We start from the raw sequence: 19,980 nt of genomic DNA on the forward strand, positions 1-19,980 counted from the left end.
CTGTAGTCCCAGCTACTCGGGAGGCTGAGGCAGGAGAATGGCGTAAACCCAGGAGGCGGAGTTTGCAGTGAGCTGAGATCCGGTCACTGCACTCCAGCCTGGGCGACAGAGCAAGACTCTGTCTCAAAAAAAAAAAAAAAAAGAAAACAACATTGCTTTTCTAAAGGTGATAAAAAAGACTTGAAAAAAATGAGAAAATCTCATATTCCTAGATGGTAAGACACAATATTGTCATTTGGCACAGTTCTCCCCCAAATAAATAGGTAAATTCAATGCAGTATCAACTTAAATCCCAACTGTTTTTAAACTATATGACAAGATGATTCTAAAAGTTCTATAGACAAAAATGTGGGGGGTGGGGATTTGCCTAATACATATCAATATGTAGATATGATAATCATATAAAATTATTATAGGACTATGATAATTTAAGTGGTATAATGTTATAGTAGAAGAAGACAAATGAAATAGCAAATTAAAGAGTCCAGAGACCCAGATATATATGGGAATTTACAGCCTAATAAAGGCAGTGCTACAAAGTACTAGGAAAACCATACACAAAGTTGGAGCGCCACATCATACCACACCCCAAAAAAATTCCAGATAAATACCTAATTGTGTAAATAAAGCTGGAAATTCTAGAAAAAGCATAAGAGAATATTTCTATGCACCTAGGATGACATGAAATTCAGTATCCGTAAGGGAAACGATTGAAAAATTTGACTACATTAAAATTTAAAAGTTCTAATGCTGAAAGACATCTTAGTGTTTAAAAATATACAAACTGTTTAGCTGGGCATGATGGCCCACGCCTGTAATCCCAGCACTTTGGGAGGCCAAGGCGGGCAGATCACCTGAGGTCAGGAGTTCAAGACCAGGCTGGCCAATATGGGAAAACCCCATCTCTACTAAAAATACAAAAATTAGCCAGGTGTGGTGGCGCATGCCTGTAATCCCAGCTACTCAGGAGGCCAAGGCAGGAGAATCACTTGAACCTGGGGACAGATGGAGGTTGCAGTGAGCTGAGATCCTGTAACTGCACTCCAGCCTGGGTGACAAAGTGAGACTCTGTCTCAAAATAAATAAATTAAAAATTAAATTTAAAAATTTAAATACAAACTGCTATAAACAATTCACAGCACATAACACTCTTTACTGTGTAAAGACTCCATACTAATATGAAAAAATAAGTGACTCAGTAGAAAAATGGACAAAAGTTAGGAACAGGCAATTCACAGGAGAGAGTCAATTAATGTAAGAAATATTCAGCCTCACAAATCATCAGAGATGCAAAGTAAAGCAATGAGATTACTTAACTGCTAGATTGGCAAGAATCAAAAAGATCTGTTGATAGAGCATAAATTGACGCAATCTTTTCTGAAAGTAATTTGGCACTAGCAAAATGTATCTACGTTTTGACCCTATGACCCCATACTGGGAATTCACATCTCAAGAATATGCACACATGTGCAAGATATATGTCCAGAAGTGCATTTCTGTTTGTAAGAATACCTCAGGCGGACTCACCCATAGTCAGAGGTCTGCGGTGAGGAGATGCCCAGGCTTTCCAAAGAGAACTTAACGTCAGTCAAAGGGATGGCCAGAGTATTTCTGAAGATACAATTGCAGACAAGTAGCTGGCCAACTCTGCCTGTGTTAGGCAACTGTAGTAGGGTGGGGAGGAGAGATGGGGAGAGAAGATATGCATGAGCCAACCAAGGACCTCAGGGTTCTTAAGGGCCCCGTCACACTCCATGGCCAACTTCCAGGCAGGAGGAGCCCTTTATGGCCTGCAGGAATCTCACCTCTATAGAGAACTCAGGGTACTGGAAAGACGTGAATACTTCAGAGGCCATGATTTCTTTAGACTCCACAATTTCCGCAATGATGAAACCTCTGATAACTGGCTCATCATCTAATATAGCCAGGCTGTTGATGTAGGTCTTGGAGTCCAAGGTCAGAGTCACTTCTGATACTGCCAAAGAGTCAGGGTGGAGGGGAGAGGTCATTCATCATAGGCCCCATGAGGTTTCCTCATCAAGCACAGAATTAGATTAACTTTGTATGAATTGAACTGGATAACCTTGGACATGTCCCATACTCTCTTTAGAAAACAAGACGTTGGGCTCAAGATGGAATAATAATTGGCCAATTTCTCCAAGCTTCCATCCTGAGTGCATGACAGACATTACCCATTGTCATCAGGACATCCCACTTGTTCCCAACACTATGCCCTGGGCACTCATAATCATTGATTTGATTGGGCATCTGAGATTAAAATTTCTGCCACCATAGAAGACTTCTCATGACACTTTCAGCACCCCTAATTTATAGCTCTACGGTAGACCCAGGCTCCTAGTCCAGTGGTCTATTGGCCCACTTTTCCTCTGTGCCTGGCTTTCTTCTGACTACCAAGGGGTAGGTTTTCAATAAATGTTTGTTTGTGTTAACTCACACACAAAAATTTGTTCATGTATGGAAGTTGTCCACAGAGGAGAAGAGGGATTTCAGATTGTGGGGACCCTGAGCTCACTTGAGGCCTCTCCTCCCCCTGGTTCTGATACCTTGACCTTGGATCTGCGAGGTCTTATTGAGGTCACACAGTTTTGCCACCTTCTTGCCAGTGTACAACTGTAGTTCAAAGGAGCCCGAGATGTTGACATTCTGTAGGGCAGCAGTCTTCCTTTTGAGAATCACGGTGAAATTAACAGGGTTTCCCAGTAGCACATCATCTGACTGTACCGACATGTGAAGAAAGTTCCCTTTTACAGGTCGTCTGTGCTCCCTCTCAGAACTGAGAAGGAGGAAGGCATGATCCATGACCTGCCTCTCCTCGGAGGAGCCTGAAAGAGACACAAAGACAGGTTCCTTCAGGTGCTCCTTCAAGGGCCAAATGTCTCAACCACCGCCGTGGCAGAAGGAGCCCATCTGCATGGCCAGGACTCCAGAGACATCCCTGGAGCCCATGAGCTATAGATTCACAGAGAGGAGCATTCAAATCCCCATTCCTAAGCAATAGCACATTCTGACATCAGTGGGAATGGCAGAATAAAGACCTCCAAAAATCTGCTTCTCCATAAAAGCAATGAGAACATTGGCAAAAATTATCAAAACAATTTTTTCAGAACTCTTGACATTAACTAAAGGCTTATAATAATCTAAGGAGCATTTATTCAAGTAAAACAGCACAATCTCAGTAAGAATAGTTTTGTGGCATTCTGATTCCCATCTCCCCTTCTCTCCAGCTCCACAGTAGACTCAAAAACCAACAGCACCAAATCACAGTGAAAACCAGCAGCCTAGCCACCTCCGGAGGGGACAGAATGGTTTTGGAGTTCCCTAAAAGCTCCACTACCACAGAATTGTTGTTAATTCACCTAAGGGCGATTCCCTGGAAACCCTCATTCACAGAGTTTGTCTTCATTGACCTGACTCAGAGCTCCCTGGTTACCAACAGCCTTCTCCCTGGAGCATTTGTTAAGACAAACAACCAACCTACAGCAATTGTTTACAATTGCAGTTTCCTAAGACAACAAGGAAAAGAAGGGAGTTGAGGGGAAAAGAAACCGATCAAAAATCTTAAAAGGAAAAACTGAGGAACAAAATGTCCATAGGGGCTTTGGAAAGCTCAGACAGAATCCTGGAAATCTAGAACGTCTGAGAAAGGTCTGATAAGGCTCTAAGCTCTCACCTCTAACTGACCTTGAGGCTCTGCCTAAGCAAGAAGTGAAGGCAGAATTGTAAATTGCCTGCCAGGGCAATGAAATGTACCCCAACTTGTACACAGAGCCCCTTGCCAAAGGCTAGGAGTCTTAATGATTCAAGGAATTTAAAGCAATATCCATCCAATCATTAGCTGACCATTCAGCAAACTGTGCAGAGAATTCAGTGGTCATGGGGAAGAAAGATTACAGACTTTCTGGAATTATATCAGGGAAGTCATTAAACAAACAGCAACAACAAAAGCAACCCTGGGAAGGGGGACAGGATCTGATTTCTAGAGTTACCATATTATGTTTTTTAAAATGTCCAATTTTTAACAAAAAATTACAAGACATACAAAGTATAGGCCATACATGGCGGTACAGGGGTTGGAGGGGAGGAACATGGAAACAGTCAATAAAAACTGTCCCTAAGGAAGCCCTGACATTGAATCTACTAGACAAAGACTTTAAATTAGTTATTTTAAATATATTCAAAGAACTAAAAAAAGGCATGAGAACAAATGGCTTGCCAAATACAGAATATTGAGAGAGATTAAAATTATTTTTAAAAAAGAACCAAATATAAATTCTGGAGTTGAAAAGTACAATAATAGGAGATTAGAGCTTGCAGGAAAATCAGCAAACTTGAAGACAGGTCATAAGATTATCTAGTCTGAGAGCCAGAAAGGAAAAACAATGAGGAAAAGAGAACAGAGCCTCAGAGATCTGAGGGACACAATCAAGTGTAGCAGTTGACAGATACCACTGGTCTCCCTCTCTGTCATATCCCTCCCTCTCTGATACTTCTGTCACACTGCCAAAAAAAGAAAACTCCTGACCTAATTGCTTTTAATCAAGTTTGCTCATTTTCAACACAGCCCTGAGGATAAGATTTTATTTCAGCTGTAAGACAGGAAGTTCTGAGCTTGGTTACAAAGCTCTCCATCCACGTCCACTCTGAACACAAAGAGACATCAAAGTGGAGATCTCCAGTTTGTCCTGAGCTGCCTTGGTAGCCATCACTTGCCCCATTTATATGGAAGAAATATTTCCTGCAGGCCTACCTTGTGCAAGGTTTTATGCAAACTCACAATCAACCCAGGGGTCCAAACTGACCTGCTTGTAACTGTACTGCAATGGAGGGTGGGAAAAGCCCCAGCTGCATGGGTACCATCTGCCATCCCAAAGCACAGCAAATTGCTCCCTCATCTATGAGTCGTTACGATTTCCTGCCTTCCTCTTAATCACATCCCATCTTCAGTTTGCCCCTGTCGGACTCTTGCACCCTTTGAGGATGCTGTATGGAGTTGTCTTCCTTTCCTTACCACGTGGTACAGGAACCACAGCCAATGGGCCACAGGGGAAATACAAATCTGTAAGATTGAGGCACATCAAGAACACAGGCAGCGTATGAGCCTGTGGATAGTAGAGATTGCAAAGGAGACAGTTCAGGTGGGGAAAGCATAAGCAGAGGTTTGGCCAGGGGTGAAAGTAGCCAGCCTTTTCAGGGAACAGCAGGCAGCATGGCTAGGGGATGAACTTGAGCTCAGGAAGGGAGCCAGAGGCCAGCTCTGCAGGGGCCAGAAAGCCAGGCTGAGAAGATGTCTAATCTCCTGGGCACTGGGGAGCACGCACAGTCTTAGCAAGGTGAATAAGCAATGCAAAGGCCTCAATTAGGATTTGTGTTTTTTTGTTGTTTGTTTGTTTGTTTGTTTGTTTGTTTGAGACAGGGTCTTGTTCTGTCACCCAGGCTGGAGTGCAGTGCATGGTCATAGCTCACTGCAACCTCAACCTCCCTGGCTCAAGCAGTCCTCCCACCTTAGCCTCCTGAGTAGCTGGGACCAAAGGCACATGCCACCATACCCGGCTAATTTTTTTTTTTTTTTTTTTTTGGTAGGGACAGGGTTTCACCATGTTGCCCAGGCCCACCCCCAATCTTGAGTATTTTCATGGTCTGAGTGACTCAGGGGCTGAGTTAGAAGGAGCCCTGTGATGCTGGCCACCTTCTGGATACTTGTACTCGTAGGTGATATCTCTCCGCCTGTCTTGGCCCACTGCCTTGGTGCTGATGTTTTTCCCGATGCTTGTGGTCTCCATTGAAATTATGTGTAACTCCTCCTGCCCATTCACCATCTTCACCAACCAGATGAGCCTGTCACCATTCACTTCTGAGAAGACGAATCTGGTGTCATAGAGGATAAAGATGTCACCTTTGCGGATGGCGGTCAGTGGTGATGGCCCACAGCAGAAGACACCTGAGGGGAAGCCGGAGGTGGTCACTCTCAGTAAGATTCCCCAGCCCACCCAGCCTGGACCCAGTGGCAGCAATGATTCCTAAACTCAAACAGGACTGGCAAGCAAACTTTGCCCAAGAAGCATCTGGGTGCTCATTTCCTAGGCTGTCCTAACTATTCTGAAAAGAGGGGCACATCTCAGCTTTGACTTGAAGAGTATCAGAAATCCTCCGTCCCAGTAATAGGAAGTCACACTGCCTATTAAACTCATCCCAGCACATCAGTCCCCAATAGAGCACAGAGATACACAATCTGGGTCTGATTCCTGGCATCACGCCTTGGAGCTATGTGATCTTGTGCAAGTCATTTCAGCTCTCTGTGGCTCCATTTCCTAGAAAACTAAGAATAAAAACTGCACTTACTTCCTGAGGCTATTGCGAAGATTAAATTAAATAATCCAGGCAAAGTAGTTAGCCCTGTGCCTAAAACAAATTGCAAGCTGTTGCTTATGGATCTGGGCTGATAAGAAAATTTCCATTCTAAGAGCTGTCTTTTTATTTCATTTTTTATTTTTTTTAAGAGCTGTCTTTTTATTTCTAGCATGGGGATAGAGAGTTCCCCCTTATTAGTCATTGACAACTTAGTGAGAATTAGTCTCTTGTTTGATAGTTCCTCAGTAATAGTTTTGGTTTTTACATACCCTTGTATTCTGGGCATTGGGCTTCTGCTTCCATTATTTTATTTAATCCTCAACACACAGGCTCCTCTCCCTTGCCTCTTTAAGGCAGCCAAACCTGTGAGGTCAGTGTATTGGAGCACTAGGACTCAGGATTACTGGTCTCCTAATCTAATACTGGTTCTTCTCCTAACTTGTTGACTAACCTTGGGCATCCCCACCCTCCCTCTCTGGCCTTATCTGTAAAGTGAGCAGGTTATGTGGGCTTTTAAGGCCTCTCTTCTGGCCAGGGAACAGGGCTTCCTCTGCCTCTCAGGCAGATAGTGGCACTGGGGTACTCACTGCCTGGTTGCCATGGCAGTCCCACCTCAGCAAATACTACTTAGACTCCCTGGATGGAAAGAGCCCTCAACATGGCCCTGCTGAGAATCTTCCTGCAGAGTATAGGGGGATATGGGCATATCACCTGCTCCTCCCACCTCTGGGGACCACCTCCCACCACCCTCACCCCCTATTATAAGGGCAATGCCTTTTCTTTGGAGAAACATGGAGGCTGTTTTCACTTTTAACAGCACTTTTTGCCTTCAGGGCCATGTGGGCTCACACTGCAGCTGGAGGAATCAGGAGTCCCACACTGAGGGGTGTGGGGCCCGCAAAGTATGTTTAAATTTTAACCTGAATGCCTCTGGGGATCTGCATGCTCACGTCTCTAGGTCCCCATCTTCCTAAGTAGACAGCCCTGTTCACTCTGTGGCTCTGTGGGCAGATGAATTTGCTATCCTTGGGATGAGGTTCACAGCCAAACTATGACTTATTCCTAGAAGAACCTTGAGAGACATCTACTTCAGGGGCTGCAGGAGTGAGGCAGAGGTGTCAGGGAGGGGCTGGCTTGTCCCTGAGCACACTTCAGCTGGAGTAGCTCTGCTTTACATTACGAGGCGGCACACAAAGTTTCCTTCTGAGCAGTCGGACTGCTTTTTTCAAAAAAAAAAAACAAAGTTTGAGGCTGGCTGAGGTGGTTCACACCTGTAATCCCAGCACTTTGGGAGGCCAAGGCAGGCAGATCACCTGAGGTCAGGAGGTTGAGACAAGCCTGGCCAACATGGTGAAACCCCATCTCTACTAAAAATATAAAAAATTAGTCAGGCGTGGTGGCAGGTACCTGTAATCCCAGCTACTCAGGAGGCTGCAGCAGGAGAATCACTTGAACCCGGGAGGCAGAGGTTGCAGTGAGCCAAGATTGCACCACTGCACTCCAGCCTGGGCAACAAGAGTGAAACTCCATCTCTAAATAAATAAATAAGTAAAGGCCAGGCACAGTGGCTCACACCTGTAATCCCAACACTTTGGGAGGCCAAGGCAGGTGGAACACCTGAGGTCAGGAGTTCGAGACCAGCCTGACCAATATGGTAAAGCCCTGTCCCTACTAAAAATAAAAAAATTAGCCAGGCATGGTGGCATGCACCTGTAGTCCCAGCTACTCAGGAAACTGAGACAGGAAAATTGCTTGAACCTGGGAGGTAGAGGTTGCAGTGAACCGAGATTGCACCACTGCACTCCAGCCTGGGCAACAGAGTGAGATTCTGTCTCAAAATAAATAAATAAATAATTTTTAAAAATTTGAGAACTATTGAGCTAATCTATTTTCCCTTTACTGGGCTGACTTTGTCTTTAGTACTAGGACTCACAATTTAAAATAAAGATAACTTGATTCCACAGATTTTCCAAGTAACTTCAGACCAACCCCGTGCCTCTGTTTTCCCAGCTGTACAAAGACACCCTCCCTCCCCTGGCAAGGTCCTTCCAGCTACAAGGGGCCACTGTCTTACCCAGGAGCTGGTAACCCACAACCAACTGAGATAAGCATCCCCATTATGTCTGACTTGGGCTGAATCCTGGTCCAGCCTCGTGGATCTGTGTGACCTCAGACAACTCACTTCACTTCCCTAAGCCTCAGTTTCCTCATTTGTAAAATGAGGATAATGACAACCTACTTTGAAAGGTTAGTTGTGAGTAAAATGGATCATGTTGGTACTGAGCATGGCACGCAGTAGGGAACCCTTAAGTGCTACCATCTCATTGCTCCTAACAGTATTGTCATTGGCATTACTTCATAAAAATAGCCAGCAAACTGAAGCCCCTGCTCAATGGGAATAGCAGGAAGGACTGAGCATGCTTTTTGTGTTGGGACATTTTTATTAAAACTTTCCCCACCTGCTTGGCTGCATACCCAAGACCCACAGAACCCGGGGCCATGTAAGGAGAGCATCACGGATGCCCCGCGCCTTCCTGCCACGCACTCACCCTGGCTGCGCTCCTGCGGTGTTGCGTCCACAGCCTGCCAGCCGTCATAGCCCTTGGGCAGATCCGGTCGCTTCATCCAGGCATCCGTCCACACGTGGAAATTCCTGACACAAATTGGGAACAGGCCCCACCCCAGACCACCCACAAACCTAGTTAGAGATAAACACGCCAAAATTGCCAGAGACATCTTCATCACCAGGGAACCACTGAAGTTGTTCTCGGGGGTTTGGGAACCTTTGTCAACACTGGCAAGGAAGGGGCCACCACTGAGTCCCACCTGCCTCTCAGAAAGCCTCCCAGGGCACAGAGCTGTGTGCAGTGGGCAGGGCTGGAAGAACCTCATGAGACCCTCACCGTGCCTATGGATCTCAAAGAGCCTGGGAGTCTTCACCACTAGAGGTGGTGAACTCAAGGCAGAACTAAATCTTATCTGTCTTGACATCTGCAGTGTTTGAAGCCTAACAGACACCTAATACATTTTTCCTGAATGAATGGGTGAAATGCACTAGGCTGTGCAGTCACAGCCTAGTAAAAGATTACAACTGTTATTTTATTCATTCAATGAATGTATTTAATTCGCTGGGATTCTGATTTGGTGGATCAGCAACTTTGTAACTGGCCAGTCTCTGAATTCTCATATTAAATCTCGCTATTTTTAAGTTGGTGCTCTTGGTTTTCTAGCTAGAAAATTAACAGTCGTTCCTCACTATCCACAGGGGATTGGTTCCAGGACCCCGAGTATACCCAAATCCATACACACTCAAGTCCTGCAGTTGGCCCTGTGGAACGTGTATATAGGAAAAGTCAGATCTCAGTATAGGCAGGTTTCACTTCCCACAAATACACCTATACTCAGTTGAAAAAATCTGCCTATGAGTGAACCTGCATAGTTCAAACCCATGCTGTTCAAGGGTCAACTGTATATCATCTACAAATAATACTGGTTAGTGCCTCCTTTCCAAAAGTTCCAAGTCTTCCTGTTTTTCCTTGTCTTGGTACATGAACTAGAACGTCTCAGCAGTATTTAAATAAAAGCTGTAAGGCTCCAACTTCAACTGAAATGCCTCGAGAATTTGTAATCATGCCCTGACCTTCCCACCTCGTCTACTCCCTCTGCAACTTCTCATTCTCCCTTTTCTATCTTGTGGTCACTTTTAGCTTGCAAGGGGCCCATGTGCTCTGGATCAGAGAACAAAGGACACAAGCTTCACGCTGGCCAGTGGGTACCGGTTACATCAAAACTTCTCAAACAGTGGTATATAGCAGATCTCCTGGGCCAAGTGCTAACATGAATTTCAGATTCCTGGCCCTTCCCCTGTAGAGGCAAAAGCTCCAGTACAGGAATCTGCATTTGTTGTTGTTGTTGTTGTTGGGAGGGAGTCTAGCTCTGTCACCAGGCTGGAGTGCAATGGCGTGATCTCGGCTCACTGCAACCTCTACCTCCCAGGTTCAAGTGATTCTCCTGCCTCAGCCTACCGAGTAGTTGGGATTACAGGCACACGCCACCAGGCCCAGATAATTTTTGTATTTTTAGTACGGATAAGGTTTCACCATATTGGGCAGGATGATCTCGATCTCCTGACCTCGTGATCCACCCACTTCGGCCTCCCAAAGTGCTGGGATTACAGGCATGCGCCACTGTGCCCAGCCAGGAATCTGCATTTTTAAACAATCACCCCCAGGTGATTCCAGCACAGATTATCCAAGGCCAAATGTTGAAAAATATTGAATTTCAGGAGCAGTGAGCATTGGCCTACAACTTGAATCAGTCTCTGAGGAAGGCTGAAGGGGTCCCACAGCTCAGCAGAATCTCTGGGCTGGGAGGGCCTGGAGACTGGGCTTGGGCTAGAAAACTCCTGGGATGCCAGGCATGGTGGCTTGCACTTGGAATCACAGCTACCTGGGAGGCTAAGGCAGGAGGACTGCTTGACACCAGTTCAAGACCAGAAGGGGCAACCTAGCAAGAGACCCTGTTTCTAAAAAGAAAAAAGGAAGTTCCTGGGAGGAGACAGGGCAGGTTGAGAAGGAGGAACCTACCAGACAGAGTCACGGCTCATATTGGTGATTTTCTCGCCATTCTCATTCACATAGGTGTCCACCGTGAGGTTCTTTTCTGTGTCATGAGCTGAATCGAAGGCTGTCACACTGCGTGCTGGGATGCCCAGAGCTCGCAGCACTGAAATGATCCAGGGTGGGGTGGTTGGCAACTGTGGGGGCTGGGAGTCCCTCCCATGGTACCTCTCCTCTCAGCCCCTGCATCTCCCACTTACCTGTAGTCAGGATCCCAGCGAATACCCAGCACTGGCCGAAGCGCACAGCCTGCTTCGTTCTGTAGTACTCCTGCAGGATTGGGGCGCTGCCTGTCCACTTGTATGGGGCTGTGCCACCTTGGTAGTCCCCAGTCCAGTTCCCAATGAGCACGCCTTGGCCTTTCTCAAAGCTCATCTGCCACACACATAGGGGTGGGGTCAGTGTCCACCCCTCAGAAGAACAAGGTGCTGCCAGCCCAGCTTGGCCACCCAGCCCCCAAAGTGGACACCTCACAATGTCTCAGAGCACTTGGAGGACACGGGCTATCCAGAACAGGCAGGGTGCCTAGAAGGGCCAACGAGCATGCCAGTTGTGTGAGTGACCAGGGAGGATGCTCACTGCTCTGTGCCTCAGTTTCCTCCCTTGTAAAATGATGATCATTACGACACCTACATTTAGGCTGGTTTTGTTTGTGTTTTGAGAGAGGATCTTGCTCTGTAGCCCAGGCTGGAGTACAGTGGTGTGAGCTCGGCTCACTGCAGCCTCAACTTCCTGGGCTCAGGTGATCCTCCCGCCTCAGCCACCCAGGTAACTGGGACTACAGGCACACGCCACCACACTTGGCTAAATTTTGTAATTTTTCGTAGAGACGGGGTTTCACCATTTTGGCCAGGTTGATCTCAAACTCCTGAGCTCAAGCAATCCAACTGTCTCGGCCTCCCAAAGTGCTGGGATTACAGGCGTGAGTCACTATGCCCGGTCCCTTTAGGTTGTTTTGAGGATGACCTGGGTTAAGCCTGTGCCTGTTTTGGCATCTTCCATTTTTAAATTGTCAGTGGCCTGCACCTCTCTTAACCCCTGAGGAGCCCTGGCTGGAGGATCCTTTCCACCTTATTAAAACCAGAGAGAGGACAAAGCTTGTGAGTTCACCTTTGAAAGCACTTAACGGAATCTCTAAAGAAGGTTGTAGAGGCAGGTTCAGAGGAGGCCTCCGAAAACATGAAAGGTGACACAGTCACAAATCTTTGATCTGGTGGTGGCCTGGCTTTGACCACATCCACCCATCCCCTCCTGGCCTGCACATTAACATCCTTTGCAAACCCCATTATGCCTTGTGAAAAGCACAATTATAGTGCCTCATGTTTCCCAGCATGTTAAAGATGTCCGTTTGTTAAACTAAAACCCTTATAGTATGCCACAATTTCTGAATCCTGTTTGGGGGTTTGTTCAGTTTTAATTTACAAGAAGTCTCAAACAACGGTGTGGCCTGGGCCTCCCATGACCTCTCAGGTCCTGTGGCTGGACAAGCCTCTTCGTTCATCAAAATCAGAGAGACAGCAGAGGCCACCCCCAGACTCAACAGTGGTCAGACAGAATGAAAACAGATGAAAGAGAGACAGGCAAGGGTCCTAGGCAAAGCAGGAAACACACCTCCTATCTTAACTGTCACCCAGCCACTGATCTGGTCCAGCTGCTGCGTCCTCCTGTGAAATTGAGCGGCCCCAGCCTGTCAGCGCCTGCTAGACCCAAGGCATCTATAGAGCAATGTAAGGGAGGGAGGAGACGGGGAAAGAAGGGGAGTGACGCTGAGCCCAAAGGACATCAGTACTTTCAAAACTCCTGATGCATGAAGCTCTGTCCCCCTGCGGAACAAAGCACATTCCTATGCCCAGGTGTGGTAGGCAGTCACCGAGATGGCCCCCAGTAATCCCCTTTCCTAGACCCAGCGACTCACTTCTGACCAATAGAATGCAGCAGAAGTGATGGCTGTCACTTCTGAAATGAGGTGACAAAGGCTGTGGCTTCCAGCCTGGGTGCCCCCTCTCTTACTTGCTTACTCTGATGGAAGCTGGCTGCTGTGCTATGAGCTGCCCTGAGCTGAGGCTGCTCACAGCCAGGTGAGTGAGCCTGGAAGTAGGTCCTCCCCCAGAGATCTTGAGCCAGAACACTCAGCTAAACCACACCTGGATTCCTGACCCACAGACATGGGAGATAATGGATGTTTGTTGTTTCAGCCACAGTGTCTTGGGGTAACTTGTTACTTAGCAATGGATAACGAATGCACTCACTGCCCTGCGGAGGTTCCCTGCCTGGTGTGGGAGTCGTCTTTTAGGCGGCCCTGCCAGAAGCTCTGCCTGCTAGTCAGAAATTCACAGATCCGGGAGGCCCATGGATAGCCACGAACTTCTAAGAGTTAAGGGGCAACCTTTATAGGGAACCTGGAATGGGGAAAGCCTCTGAAGCGGGCTGGGGTTCTCAGACTCCTGAGCATGGAAGCTAATCTGCAGTAACCTAATTTTGGAAGTGACTCCTGGAATGCCTTGGAGTTCTGAATTGCCCATGCTTGCCTCACAGCCTGAGGAGGTGGCTGGGAGGGCATTAGGAAGGAGCACTGCACCAGGAGTCAGCAGAGCTGGCTCAACCACCACTTCACTGTGCAGTCCTTGGCCAACTGCCCCTTCTCCCCGGCTGGTTTCCTCATCATTGAAACAAGCAGTGGCTTAGCCCATTGCTTCCCAAACCCCAACACTCGTAAGAATGACCTGGGAATAGGCTACTCGTGGGCCCAAAGCGTGTCAGACCTTGGGCTGGGCACTGTTGTGTGTTATTGAGACCTCATAATCACCCAAAAGATGAGATAACAGAAGCCCAGAGAGGTTTAGAATCTTGTCCAGAGTCACAGAGCTTGAAAGGAGAAGCAGCCAGGTTCGTGCAGGTCCACCTGCACCACTGAGAACTAGAGCCTCTCATGGCAAGTTCTGCCTGCTAATGACTTGGTCTCCTTTACTTGTTCTCTCTGTGTCCAGCCTGGCCACCTGCTGGCCCCTGGGCTAGAGAATGAACATACCAGCATGGGGGTGAGGGGGAAAGAGCAGGCATGGTAGACTCCTGTGCCCAAGAGGGTCAGTGTGAGGACCCCCGGTAATCCTACCAGCCCCTAAGGTGCAGGGGAACAGGAGCCCCAGCATTTATGAGGCAAACCACGTGCAACAGGCACAGGCTCACAGCCATTCTGCAAGGAGGGCATTTCAAGAGCCCCTACTTAAGATCCGTCTGTCATAGCAGTTCAGCTCACAGACTCTCCTGGAGATGAACATACATCTGCCCGCCCCCCACAGATGGCAAGAGCAGCCACTTGACTGAACTCAGTGGACCTTTGGAGAGAGGTCCTCATTGGCACTGGGAGATCCCTGGGAGTTCCAAAGTCTGTGATCAAAACTATTTGCATAATAATCCCAAGGTAATATTTGCCTTCTTCACTCTTATTCTCTCCTAAGTGTACAAAGGATGAAAAATTGTGGTTTCAGATTCCACATTGCAACCAACTTTAAGAAACTGCCACTTACGGAGCTTCGGGAATATTCCTGCCCCGGCCCCACTTTTTTTTTTTTTTTTTTTTTTTTTGAGATGGAGTCTTGCTCTGTCACCCAGGCTGGAGTACAGTGGCATGATCTTGGCTCACTGCAACCTCTGCCTCCTGGGTTCAAGTGATTCTCCTGCCTCAGCCTCGCCAGTAGCTGGGACTACAGGTGTGTGCCACCACACCGGGCTAATTTTTTGTATTTTTAGTAGAGATAGGGTTTCATCGTATTAGCCAGGATGGTCTCAATCTCCTGACCTCGTGATCTGCCTGCCTCAGCCTCCCAAAGTGCTGGGATTACAGGCATAAGCCACTACGCCCAGCTGGCCTCTGCATTTTTAAATCTACGTATCTGTGTGAGGCCAGATGTTCATATATTCCAACTGAAACAACGAACACAGAGGCAGATACGAAATTCCAGCTGACTTCTAGCAAGCCAGACATTAAAGAGATTTGCAAAAATGGAAAACGATGCCACTCTTCTCACTACATATTTTATGCTTTGAAAAACATAGGTTTTTATAAGTAAAAATACATTATTAGTGTTAACTTGTAATGAAATTATTCTTTTAGAATAAATTGTTTAAACTTTTCAGTTTTAATTTCTAATAAAGTAAATATTGGTAAATATAAGCCATATAAACACAACTTATTTGGGGTCCTCAATAATTTTTAAAAGTGCAAAGGGGTCTTGAGACCAAAATATTTGAGAACTGCTACTCTGAACAAACTGACTTCCAAGAGGCCAGGCAGAATAGAGTGACCAACCGTCCTGCTTGCCCAGGGCTGAGAGGTTTCCTGGAACACAGTATTCTCAGTGCTAAAGCCAGAAAAGTCCCAAGTGAACTGGACCAGTTTGCTCACCCAACTGGAGCCCAGCTTGCAGGTAGAAAGAGAACCTTCTGTATTAATATCATTTTGCAGATGGGGAGACTGAGGCTCAGACAGGTGAAGCCATTTACACATAAGATCGGCCCATAAGTGGCAGGGCTGGGGTTCAGACTCAGGTCTGACTTGAAAACCTACACTCAGAACAGATTTCAGCAATGTCTATTTCTTAATAGTTTTGAACAGTTGATTGGACATAGGACTGTGGTGTACTTCAAAGAGCTTCCAGTCTAGCCCGGGAAAAACAGAAAACGGCTGAGCAATTGGCAAGTACAGAACAGCATCAGCCCAGGCTTTCCACACCTACCATAGCAGACATGGCCCTGCACACCAGCACAGGATCCCTCCTATCTGTGGGCTTGAGGGAGCTCTCAGTCAGCAGGGAAATGCAGCAGTCCAGGACATTTTTCTCAAACTATTTTGGGAAATGAAAAAAGAGGCAGTTAAGACTTTGCCCTGTGTCAGAAACTTAACACATACCACCTAATTTGCACGTCACAGCCACCCTGTAGTGTAACCCATCTCCCCTGCCTACAGTCTCATAAAAAAGTCCACCATAGCATTGAAAATTAGAAACCGGCCGGGCGCGGTGGCTCAAGCCTGTAATCCCAGCACTTTGGGAGGCCGAGACGGGCGGATCACGAGGTCAGGAGATCCAGACCATCCTGGCTAACACGGTGAAACCCCGTCTCTACTAAAAAAATACAGAAAACTAGCCGGGCGAAGTGGCGGGCGCCTGTAGTCCCAGCTACTTGGGAGGCTGAGGCAGGAGAATGGTGTAAACCCAGGAGGCGGAGCTTGCAGTGAGCTGAGATCTGGCCACTGCACTCCAGCCTGGGCGACAGAGCGAGACTCCGTCTCAAAAAAAAAAAAAAAAAAAGAAAATTAGAAACCATTTAAATGTCCTGCCACAGGGCAATCGTTGAGTAAGTTTATAGAGCTATAGCATGCAGCCACTAAAAGGAAGTACAAGTTTTTAATACCATGGGGAAATTCCTTTGTAATCAAGTTAAATAAATGAAACAGGCCGGGCATGGTAGCTCACGCCTGTAATCCCAACACTTTGGGAGGCTGACGCAGGTGGATCACCTGAGGTCGGGAGCTCAAGACCAGCCTGTCTCTACTAAAAATACAAAATTAGCCGGGCATGGTGGTGCATGCCTGTAATCCCAGTTACTCGGGAAGCTGAGGCAGGAGAATCGCTTGAACCCATGAGGCAGAGGTTGCAGTGAGCCAAGATAGCGCCATTGCACTCCAGCCTGGGCAACAAGAGCAAAACTCTGTCTCAAAAAACTAATAATAATAAAAATAAATAAATAATGAAACAGGCTACGAAGTTGTGCACAAATAGCATTACAACTATGTAAGCCTTAGTAATAGATAAAAGAATAAAATACACTAAAACATTAAGTCATTATCACTGAGGGAGGAAGTTATGAATAATTTTATTTTTTTTCCACATTTCTGTATTTCCTAAGTCTTTTGTGATAAGCACATTACTTTTGAAATTCTATTTACTGTAAGCCACTTTATCAAGATATCATTTACATCCCATAAAATCTACCATCTAAACTGGATGATTCAATATCTGTGATTATCTGTAAATATCTGTATATTTACAGAGCTGAAGTACATATGTTACTTTTGTAACCTGAGGGGAAAAACTACCAAAATAAAAGGAATAGACCATAATGTTTATGTTCCAGAAGGAGTCTGGGGGAGTTTTGTGGTTACAATTATTTGAGGTTCTTTCTATTCTTATTTTATTTTTTATTTTTTTGAGAGAGGGTCTTGCTCTGTTGCCCACGCTACAGTATAGTGGCACAATCACCACTCACTGAAGACTTAGCCTTCTGGACTCAAGTGATCCACCCACCTCCCTCTCCAACTGCAGTCCCCCTCCCCGCAGCTCTGCCTGGGACTATAGTCATGCAGCACCCTGCCCAGCTAATTTGTTTATTTTTTGTAGAGACCAGGTATCCCTATGTTGCCCATGCTGGCCTAGAACTCCTGGCCTCAAGCCAGCCTCCCACCTTGGCCTCCCAAAGTGCTGAGATTACAGATGTGAGCCTCCATACCCAGTCACTCTTTGGGCTTCTTAAAATCACCCCTTGACTTTCTATTTTTCTTTTTTGTTTGCTTGTTTGAGATGGAGTCTCACTCTGTCACCCAGGCTGGAGTATAATGGTGTGATCTCGGCTGTCTGCAACCTCTGTCTCCTGGGTTCAAGTGATTCTCCTGCCTCAGCCTCTCAAGTAGCTGGGATTACAGGTACATGCCATGACGCCAGGCTAATTTTTTGTATTTTTAGCAGAGACGGGGTTTCACCGTGTTAACCAGGATGGTCTCGATCTCCGGACCTCGTGATCTGCCTGCTTCAGCCTCCCAGAGTGCAGGGATTATAGGTATGAGCCACCACGCCCCACCCACCCCTTGATTTTTTAAGAGGGGAAATCCCGTAGGATTCAGGTGATTCCTTCTTCCCTATCCCTCCTGCGGTTCGTTTGACTGTTTCCTTGCCAGCTACTCCCTCTCATTTCATTTCCCTCTGGTCCTCATGCGTAAGGACAGGATGCTGAGGGCCTTCTAGGAATGAGTGAGGGTGGAGAGGGCACGCAGGGCGCACCTTGCACAGAGCACACAGCATGAGCCTCACCAGCTCGGAGTCCCTCCTCCCTCGTCCCTGCTTCCATCCTGTCCTAGGTGTCCAGACCCGGGGGAAGAGGGGAAACTCAGGCAGCTGTGAAATGCCTGGCATTTTCCAGGAGCTTGTTGTTGCCAAATCTGGGGGGCAGGGAGGTGGGAAGTATCTGGTGTCTGACGTCTTCACACCCCAGCTTCTCCTGCCTCATGGCTGCACGAAGGCATTGGCCCACCACTCAGCAGAGGCCTCCACACAAGTCTCTGAAAAACTCTCCCTCGCGTTTAGAAGCTCTTTGTCAACACCAACATTCTAATTGTAACAGGGCTTCCTTGTAACAGTGCTTGGTTCTTTGGTAAATACACTGGGAGGCAGGGGGTGGGAGAGAGCCGTGTGGCATGGGAGAGAGCCATGGGGGGTGGGAGAGAACCGTGGGGGTTGGGAGAGAGTTGTTGGGGGTGGGAGAGAGCCGTGGGGTGGGTGAGAAAGGCCATGGGTGGTCCTCGTGGGAGGGCTTCTGCCCAGGACTCCACCCCATCTGTGCAGCCTAGGCAGGTCGCCCCTCTCTGGCCAAGTTTCACACGTATGAGGCTGGCATTTGACCTGAGGTTCACAACCCTTTCTCCAGAACCTTTACTGGCTACTACCCAACTAAAAGGGTGGTCTAACAGACGGGGCCTGGTCCAGCCACAGGACGACAAATCATTACCTGACCAAAGTTCCAGGGTTTGTATTTGATACTTCTGGCAACCCCCACGTAATGGCAGCCTGTGTCGTTGAGGATGTATTCTTTGCGCTCGTCCTCGTCAGGCATGAAAACCGTGTCCTCTGAAGCAAGACCACACAACCACAGAGGTTACAGTCCGCCCTGGGACAGGGGCAGGCTTGCCACTGGGGACTGTCTGTGCTGAGGGAGCTTTAAGGTCTTTGTGAGGAGCTTGGAACACCCAATGTTGGGGGAGGGAGGTGAGCAGGAGGGAAAGTATCCAAAAGAACGTCCTGAGCCAGCTGTAGGGGGCTTCCCCTGGGAAAATCTGGAGCAATTTAAGCATGAGTTAAAAAAAGGATGAATCATAAACCACTGAAAAGTAAGAGAGAGTCCATGAGTCCATACAGATGGTAGAGAGAGAGAGGTAGATGGAGGTGAAGGGAGGGCTCTGCCTACAGCAAATGCCAGGGGCTAGCAGGTAAACATGGTAGAGAGCTGGCCTTGGAAAATCACTGTGCAACCATCACAGTGAAGAATGGTTGAAGCAAGAACCATCAGTGGATGCTAAATCTAGGGGTGGAGAATTTTGATAAGGATCAGGATGTTTGGACGGTCTTAAACGTGTCCACATAGACTACTCATTACAAAGAAAAAGATAGTAATTATATAGTAGAAAAACTGGACAACACCTTGACCAAATGATCACATTTAACATTCCCAATGAGGGGCAGGCGGACATTGTGTGCCTCCAGATAAGATTTTCCAAGAAGGACATGTCGTTTACATAATATCCAGCAAGGACTGCGTAACCTGAATCTAAAGATGATGAATCATCAGACCCAAATGACGAATGATCTGTTAAAAAGGGGGACTTCTAGTCCTCAAAAATATGTCAAAAAAGACAAAGAAAGACTAAGAAATTGTTCCAGATTAAAGGAGGTAAAGAATCATAACTGTATGTAAAATGTGACTCTAGACTGGATCTTGTACTGGAGAGAAAACAATATTATAAAGAACATGATAAAATCAAGTGACTGGCTGGGCATGGTGCCTCATGCCTATAATCCCAGCACTTTGGGAGGCCAAGGTGGGTGGATCACCTGAGGTCAGGAGTTCGAGACCAGCCTGGCCAACATGGCGAAACCCTGTCTCTACTAAAAATACAAAAATTAGCTGGGTGTGGTGGCATGTGCCTGTTATCCCAGCTACTTGG

The 19,980-nt window shown here is 47.0% G+C and overlaps 1 protein-coding gene across 1 annotated transcript in view; it reads right to left on the reverse strand.

Annotated features, from left to right (window-relative positions):
• Positions 1-19,980, reverse strand: part of TGM4 (transglutaminase 4) — a 40,733-nt gene that overhangs the window by 2,575 nt on the left and 18,178 nt on the right. The window contains exons 5-13 of the mRNA XM_026454865.2: positions 18,768-18,886; positions 15,725-15,832; positions 11,189-11,363; positions 10,956-11,094; positions 8,919-9,022; positions 5,708-5,959; positions 2,565-2,843; positions 1,806-1,975; positions 1,528-1,664 (exon numbers count right to left, since the gene is read on the reverse strand). Of these exons, the coding sequence (XP_026310650.1) occupies positions 1,528-1,664; positions 1,806-1,975; positions 2,565-2,843; positions 5,708-5,959; positions 8,919-9,022; positions 10,956-11,094; positions 11,189-11,363; positions 15,725-15,832; positions 18,768-18,886 (1,483 nt within the window). The remainder of the gene's footprint in view (positions 1-1,527; positions 1,665-1,805; positions 1,976-2,564; positions 2,844-5,707; positions 5,960-8,918; positions 9,023-10,955; positions 11,095-11,188; positions 11,364-15,724; positions 15,833-18,767; positions 18,887-19,980) is intronic.

Source organism: Piliocolobus tephrosceles, chromosome 2 (assembly GCF_002776525.5).
Source record: "Piliocolobus tephrosceles isolate RC106 chromosome 2, ASM277652v3, whole genome shotgun sequence".
In the NCBI taxonomy this organism is placed as follows: Eukaryota; Metazoa; Chordata; class Mammalia; order Primates; family Cercopithecidae; genus Piliocolobus; species Piliocolobus tephrosceles.